Source organism: Typopeltis vanoorti, chromosome 2 (assembly GCF_054136105.1).
Source record: "Typopeltis vanoorti isolate ZY-2024b chromosome 2, IOZ_Tvanoo_1.0, whole genome shotgun sequence".
Classification (NCBI taxonomy): domain Eukaryota; kingdom Metazoa; phylum Arthropoda; class Arachnida; order Uropygi; family Thelyphonidae; genus Typopeltis; species Typopeltis vanoorti.
Genome location: NC_143550.1, coordinates 69,102,085 through 69,110,578, shown reverse-complemented (window position 1 = coordinate 69,110,578; position 8,494 = coordinate 69,102,085). Strand labels below are relative to the sequence as shown.

Below are 8,494 nucleotides of genomic sequence, written 5' to 3'. Positions count from 1 at the left end.
TGATTTCTTTTACAGATCCTTCCTTCCAATTCTAAGTGTTTTCAATAGCCAACAGAATACTTTACCACCTTCCTGATATTTGTGTCCTTACTAAAGTCCTCTCATAACTTGTATTCTCCATACAGCTAATAAGTTCAAAGTAAACTAGTTGACTAACAGAAAGTTACAAAAGGAGTTAAAAGCTCCCAAATAATTATGTTCATATTGTTTTTAAAATTAAAGTAATAATTAAAAACTAGTAGAATATTCTATAAAATCAGTTTACCACAGTTTCTTCTGAAAGTTTAGAATTATCATGAAGTTTTGATCAAATAATAAATTACTCTGAATAATGAGGAAGTCTAAAGGCTAGTTTGGTAAATGAAATAAAAATTAAAAAAAAAAAAAAAACACGAGGCTCGATTGGAAAACATCATTTTTATTATGATTTAAAATATATAATTTATATTAATACACTTGAAGATATTGGCACTTAGCTAAATGTATTCACAGAAGTAGTGTTACATGAATGTAAATGTTAGAGTGATATTAGATCTGATAACTGATATTGCTAATATATCTGGGAAATTAAAAATAATTGTATTCATCTGTAAACAGAATATCCCTTGAGAAAATTCTAAGGTGATTATTACTGATTATTCTCAAAACAATTTCTGAGTAACAATACAATGAATTATATATATATTTAAAAAAAAAAAAAAAAAAAAAAAATTATATATATATATAATAGACTTAGGCACCTGTTTTGTTTTCTGAAAAAGGGACACAGACAATCCAAGGTAAAGTAGTCAATCATAAATATAAAAAGACTTATATGCTGTCATATTTTAATTATTTCAATATAATCAATTCATATATATGAATTTGAATCAAATATCACACTAACTAAAATTTAAAAATGTATAATTTTTCGTAGAAGAATCTTATTCTGATCACTAATTTACCTTTAAAACAAAATCAATGAAAATCAAGCATCCCCCACCTCAAGGTAGTTGCAGAAATTGGAGATACTGAAAGGTCACGCAAATGAAAAGTTCTAAGCAAATCTGAACAGCAATAAGAACATTATGCAAGCCACAAAAACAGAAAATTCACATGAACAAGTGCTCAACATCTGTGTTTAACACAAGGAATATTTTTTTGTTATTCCATTGATAATATTTATTTTTTTAAATTAAAGCACTTGCCACTTTCAAAATAAGAAAATCACCAGTTGCTTCCAATACTTACACTTTATTAACAGTCATTTACTCTTATGAAAAATGTGCACAGTTATGTATAATCTGGTATAAATTTCACTATTTTTAGTAATTTTTAGCACTCATAATAAAAGAGTAAAAATTTAACGAGGAAATGTGATAAAATACCTGGCAGGCAACTTTATTTTTACACTCATTACATCATTAATCAAGTGGCTAGCTTCCTTCACAGTCATTATTTTGACTGATATTCGTCTTTATAACCAGTTTACAAATTGGGATTTTAAGAAGCTTTTTCTACAGGTTTATTTTTGGAATTGCAAATTCTGAAATCCATGCTGCTTGAGATCAATGCATTCAACACAGCATAAAAATTTAATGAAGGTTTGTTTACATGCAACTTCTGATAAGTATAATAAACAAAAAAGCATGAAATTCTATAGTGCAGAATGAAAAACACTGTAGTGGAAAATAGGAATGAAACAATGAAAGTTCAAGACTTCTACCATGAGAAATATATAGTCCCACCCTACTAATAGAAAAAAGTAAAATACAGATTATACACACACACACATTATAGCAAAACATTTTAACAAACTCGCTCACTGTTATTAACAAATTTCCAAAAGAAAGACCAAACCCCACAGGCATAATATTATGCTAAAGAAAATTCACTACAGTAAGCTAATAGCTAATATAACATACTATTCCTGTGGTCTCTACAAGTTTGCTATTAGTGAGAGGCAACTACACAGGCACATATTTAAAGGAAATAAAGGCATGCAAATGGTTTCTGCAACTGCAGTATTTTGAGCAAATCTGGATGTATATTTTTATCCTTGGTAAGATGCTTGGACATTTCAAAGCAAACCAACTGTTCTCCTCTAAACAACTGGCAATCTTAAACTTCACAAAAGATATGTTCATATTTCATTTATAGCATGAATAATTATAATCTCATAAAAATTAATAACTGAGCAAGTCTTCATTCACTACTTGGGTCTTGCAATAAAGTAGATATTTAAAATTTAATGTGTATATGTACATATAATACTATTCAACTTTATATTTTTCTGGGCCTTAATATAAAAGCCCAGAAAAAATGTTCAAATAACCATTTTTCAAAGCAGTTTATCCATTCCTGATTAAGTGTTCTCAAAATTTGTCTAAAATTAAATTCCTAGTCTACAAAACAAAAGCCATTATTCATTGAAATTTTATTTAAAAAGTCGATTCAAAAATCTGTTCAATGCAAAATTATATATTTTAAGTTCAGCAAAAGTCAATTTTAGTGTTCGTGCCTTTCAGAATTCTGCTAATTCCTTTGAAAATGTAATATAGTTTTATTTTCACTTAGATTCACTAGCAAAATTAGATTAATTATCACAGCTCATGGAAAGAAGGGTATTTATAGTCCTATCTTTATCACCACGGTTACTAGATAACACTGACTGAATTACTTCTTTATCCAGATTAGGAAACATTTCATTAATCTGCAAAATAAAAACATACATTTAAAAATTATTAGATTTCATATAATTTATTAAACCAATAAGGATTAATATTATGTATAAAATTTACTATTTAAAATTTATATGGCTTGCATATTCCTGTGTAAATTAGAAGGGAGTTTTGATGTAAAATGTTTTTAAATTTTTATTATTAAGAAAAAGATTAATTTATTAAATTCTAGTCACTGACTTCTAGGCCATCAGTGGCATCAGATTTCTATACTGAAATCTAAGCACACAAGTAAGATCCTAGATATGCATATTTAGCTCTGATAATTCTCTATCTATTCTCAAAATTCAATCTTAACTTCAACAATAATTAAGAATATTGAGCCTTCATATCTCTATTTACAAAAACAAAAAACAGTTGAATAATACTAAAATACATTAAAAGAAATTTACAATATTCTGAACTTTAACCACAGCTTAAAATCTAAAAAAGATATTATATAAATCATATCTTATCTGGGCCCATAATATGCCAGTCAAAAAGAACATATGTTCCTCTGTAACTCAGTAGCACTACTAAATAAAAAAAAAAAGTTGAAACAGTTTCTTTATCTCTCTAGTAGAAATAGTTCCTGTCCTAGAAACTGCTTTTCTTTTACAAAATCTCTAAAATAACTGTAATTTCCTTTTTATAGTCAGAGATATGAAAGTTCACACACTTGGATAATAAAATCCTCAATTTCAAACACTCTTTAGTATTCCTCCATAAAACAACTTCCAGAAAATTCATATAGTGTTTCTTCTTTCTTCAGGATTAACAACTTTTTTTCCCTCTACCTGTACGAAGGATTTCCAAAGAAAAATCATAACACACTTAAAAATCAACTTGCTGCAAGTATCTCCCAAATCAGCTGTTAAATCTTAACTGTTCTAATGGAACTTAAAATCTGATAAACATTTCTCTTTCTTTATGAGAAACTTCTTTTATCAAGTTCCAAAGTTGCTATAAATTTCTCCCACAATTGTTATTCCAGTTATTTTTGTAACATAACAGCTAAATAAGTTTTAAAACCTCTTTCTTTCTGAATCACTGCTACTCATGGAACTTTTTTTTTAATTGTTCCAAAAACTCTTCCATCTCTCCCTCTCACTCACACAAAGTTGTATCCAGCTGTTTATTATTTACTGTGTTCTTTTACTAGCACATTATACTTCTGGTTCTGCTTCACTCATGAAGTGAGACAAGATGCCACCATTACATGGTATCTACATGGCATTTTGCTGTGGGACTTTACCCCTTTTAAAGGGGTAAAGTCCCATGGTTTCATGAGTGAAGCAGAACCAGAAGTATATTTGTTTATATATATATATATATATATATATATATATATATAAACAAATATAATATATATAATATAATATATATAATATATATAATATAATAGTTGTGCATTGTTTGTATATTACTTGTAGTACTAAGTCTTTTAACTTATTTTAAACATAAACTATAATATAAATTTTAGCTAGGCTAAATTACAATCAAGTAAATTCACTTTGTTAAACATTAGTACTACAAGTAATATACAAACAATGCACAACTATTATATCATACAGGTATCCCTCGATTAACGTGGTTAATTAATCCCTTGATGTCACCACGTATATCAAAATCGCGTTAATCAAATCTAATAATCAATGGTAAAAAGTACAATTCGTCCCTGATAATATATGATATATAATTCATCCCTGATAATATATAATATACAATTCATCCCTGATAATATACCATATAAAATGAACTAATAGTTCATTTTATATGGTATTCTTTTAGGAAAGATAAAAAATGAATGCAAAGTAAATGTTTAATAAATACTTGTATCTACATTAGTTATTGCAATTGTTTTTAATCAAAAGAAGTTATAAAGAGTTGTTCGAACAGTTTTAGTTTTTTTCTTATCGGCATAAATTCTACGATAACAAGCAAAATGACTCTCCAGACCTCGGCAAACAAGCATTCTTCGATTAAGCAATTCTAAACTGCGAAATATTCCATCCAGTTCTTTGACTGTTATTTCCTTTGGAACCTCATCTTCACATTCCATTTGTTCGTTGTTCAATTTCAAGAAGATCTTTGTCACTGAAATCTTTTGAATTTGAATCCAATAATTCTTTAACATCTTCTGCATCAACACCATCAAAACCAAGGTCTTCACCAATTGGATTTTGAAAACAACCGAAGCCATTAGCGCATTCTGGCAGAAGGTTTTTTCCAAACAGCTTTCATGCAACTAGAAGCCACTTGCTCCCACGACTCACGAATGTTCTCAATTGCATGTTTAATGTTAAATTTTTTCCAAAATTCGTGGAGAGCATAATCGCATTTTCTCCCATTGTTGTTTCTACTGCCTTTGAGAATGGCTTTTTAAGAAAATAGACTTTGAAAGTTGCAATGATGCCCATGTCCATACAACTTGGGTTGCATGGACATGGGTGCACCAAATACATCATGGGTTGTAGCAGTGATGTTGTATTTGGTGGGAAAAACTTTTACATTCCCACACAGATCATTAAGAGAATTTGGGTGACCACGAGGCTAGCAGCCTCGTGGCGTGAGCATGATTTTGCGTGGTAAATTTAAAGGCGCGTTAATCAAAACTTTGCCGCAATTAATTTCACCATGATAATCAAATCTGCGTTAAGCAAGGGATACCTGTATGTATAAACAAACAACTGACTGTGCTTTTTATTATTATTACGTGACACCGCCAAGGAGTCTAAGGGCTCATCGAGGGAGGGCACCCTACTCTACAATTTTCCGTCTATCGCTTAATCCACCAACTACACAGAACACCACTACTATCATGCTCTAACACACAGAACGACATCTAATTGCCACTACTAGTATTTTTGCTGTAAATTGCATGTGTTCTCATGGGCAATTTGTCTGTATGCAGGATGAAAAACCCTGCTACCTTTGTATGAAATTTTCTACACAATATAAATGCATTAACAATGGAAACCAATAATTTGAAACAAAATATTAAAGTTTATGCTAATTTACACAAACAAATTACACTGATTTACATGGTTGTTGAACATTATCATTATTTATATCCTCAATATTAAATTCTTCTTCACTTAAAGACTGGCCTTCATCTGCACAAATGTCAAACAGATGTGTCTGAAGTAAGGAGTGCATAAACATTTGAAACATTTCAACATTTTTGAAATCTTGACCACAGGTATCAACAGTGTGAACTCAAATTACCTTCTAACCTGAAGTGCTATCTGATCAAATGATTTTTTAGTAATATCAAATTTAGAATCAGATAAATTTTCTACACATTCTTTATTAGAGTTAGACATTGCACTTTCTTTTTACAAGGAACAGATCTTTTATTTAAATTTGCATCAAAAATAAGTTTTCTCAACTTAATTCCTGTCACTACTACAGTATTATCAGAATAGCATTTCTTTATTCTATCACTATATGCTATAATAATCTATTAGGGTATTTTAACATCTATTTTATATGTCACTGATGAAGTTTTCTTCACTATTCTATATGTACCTGAAGTCCCTATACCCTGCTAGCAATTTTTTCCTAAATTAGTTTTTGTCTTTGAGTAAAACACGGTCACCAATTTATAACTCGCTTTTAAATTTATTTATCTTGACTATTACTTCCTGAGGAAGATTCACTAGCACTCTTAACCAAGGACCACATAGTGTCAAATTTTTGCACTATACCACACAAATGTTTATCCATATCAGCAAAATCAGAATTTACAGAGTCTAAATGAATGTAGATTACCAAGAAAAATTGCAGGGAATAATGATAGGCATAGAAACAGTGACAATAGATTGATGATTCTTTATACTAATGCCAGGAGTATCTGGAACAAAGGAGATGAATTCATGGCCTTGATAGCCTCAGCCTGTCCAAAGATTATAAGGATCACATGGTTGAAGGAAGATGATATACCAACAGGAATAGAAATAGGATGGTATAGCATTTTTCAGCAGGATATGAAGGGCAAATGCAGTGGTGGAGTACTGCTATTATAAGTGAGAAGTTGTGGCCTCTTAGAGTGGAGGATTTGGAGGGCAATGGCACTAATGGTTTTGAGAGCATATGGTGTGAGGTGGAGGTTGGCAGAACAGGATATTTAGTGGTGTGTTGTTATAAGCCAGGTACCAGAGAGAGAGAGAGAGAGTGAATAGCAGAAGATTTTTAGGCAGTTGAGCATGGTGAGTGCAAAAAGAATAACTGTCATGGGATATTTTAAAGCAGTATAAATTGGGAAGAGGAAACTGCATGTAGTAGTAAGAGAATGGAATTTCTAGAATTCTTGAGGGACAAATGTCTTAGGTAACATGTAGCAGAAGGAACACAAGGTTCGGGATTTGGTCATAGAATCAGAAGATCTGATTGTAATAACAGATGGCACCTCGGTCCCTGGTTTGGAGAGAGTGATCATGTGATTTTGACTTGGAAGATGAACAGACATGCAGGAGTATCAAAGAGAAAGGAATGTATGTGGAATTATAAAGCAGGTGATTATAATAATCTTATAAATCAGCTTGGGCAGTTCATGGATGGAAGAATTGGCAGGATGAAATATCAGTGCCTGGATACTAGTGAAGGAATATTTATTAGCAGCAATGGCATTTCATACCACAAGTGAAAAAGAGAAGACTATTTGGTATGAAGTGAATGACAAACAATATCAAATGGGAACTGCAGATAAAAAAGTTATGCAAGAGATATAAGAGTGGGGTGGAGGGAAGATGCATGAAGAATATAAGACTCAGGCAAGGAGAGCAACTAGTATGGTAAGAAAAACAAACCTGGAATATGAGAAGAGATTGGCCCTAAGATCCCAAGAAAATCCTAAGGAATTCTTTTGTAATATAGCCAGTAGGAGAAGGAATGATTGTGGAAGAATGATATTACTGGATAAAAATGAGAGTAGAGTGATTGATGTAGAGGAAATAGTGGAGTTGTTCAAAACACTTTGAGGTATTTCATTCTGGAAAACTAGGTTTTAATACTAGAGGGATGGGGAAGGTCTAAAATTAAGAAGTGCAAGAAGAGAGAGAGAATTTCAAATACTGACTTTGGTACTCAGTATTTGAAACTTAGATTGGATGGGATTATGCCACAAGTTTTGAGAGAATGTGCTAATGCAGTGCTGCCCAAACTTATGGATGTAAAGGCCCCCTTGGAAAAAGTAAAATATTTCATGGCCCCCATTGAAAAAAAAAATTCGTAATACAGACATATTATAATATTTATTGTATTTATATTCAATAAAAAACATACACAGTGAATATTGCAAAAATCAAATGAAATATTACATTTTTATCATCTTGCATACACATTTGACATGATACCCTTAGTCTTAAATCATTTAAAATTTGTTTTCATTATTTCATGACCCCCTTAGCAAAACTAATGGCCCCCAAGGGGGGGGGGCACAGTTTGGGAAGTGCTGTGCTAAAGAACTATAGCTCTGGCTTTTCAATGAGATTCTGGCCATGAGAAATGTGACCATGGAGTGGAAGGAGGGTAAGATAGTGCCACTGCACAAGGAGGAGGATGGTAGTAAAATGTAAATATCAAAACTAGCGACCAATTTGTATTTCATCAGTAGTTAAGATGAAAGTTAGCATGGATTTAAGGGGCTCTTTTGTTTTAGTAATCTGATTGCCTTTTATAATAAAGTGACAAGAACAGTTGATGAAAGTAAGGCATATTCTGCCATTTTTATTTTATTATTATTGTTTTTTTTTTTTACAAAGGCATTTCATAGGATGCCACATAAGCTGATA

The 8,494-nt window shown here is 31.2% G+C and overlaps 1 protein-coding gene across 1 annotated transcript in view; it reads right to left on the bottom strand.

Annotated features, from left to right (window-relative positions):
• Positions 1-402: 402 nt before the first annotated feature.
• LOC150109143 (toll-interacting protein A-like) overlaps positions 403-8,494 on the bottom strand; it is a 128,611-nt gene continuing 120,519 nt past the window's right edge. Inside the window, exons 7-9 of the mRNA XM_090401657.1 lie at positions 5,936-6,033; positions 5,734-5,840; positions 403-2,699 (exon numbers count right to left, since the gene is read on the bottom strand). Coding sequence (XP_090257783.1) covers positions 2,576-2,699; positions 5,734-5,840; positions 5,936-6,033 — 329 coding nt within the window. The 3' untranslated portion in view covers positions 403-2,575. The remainder of the gene's footprint in view (positions 2,700-5,733; positions 5,841-5,935; positions 6,034-8,494) is intronic.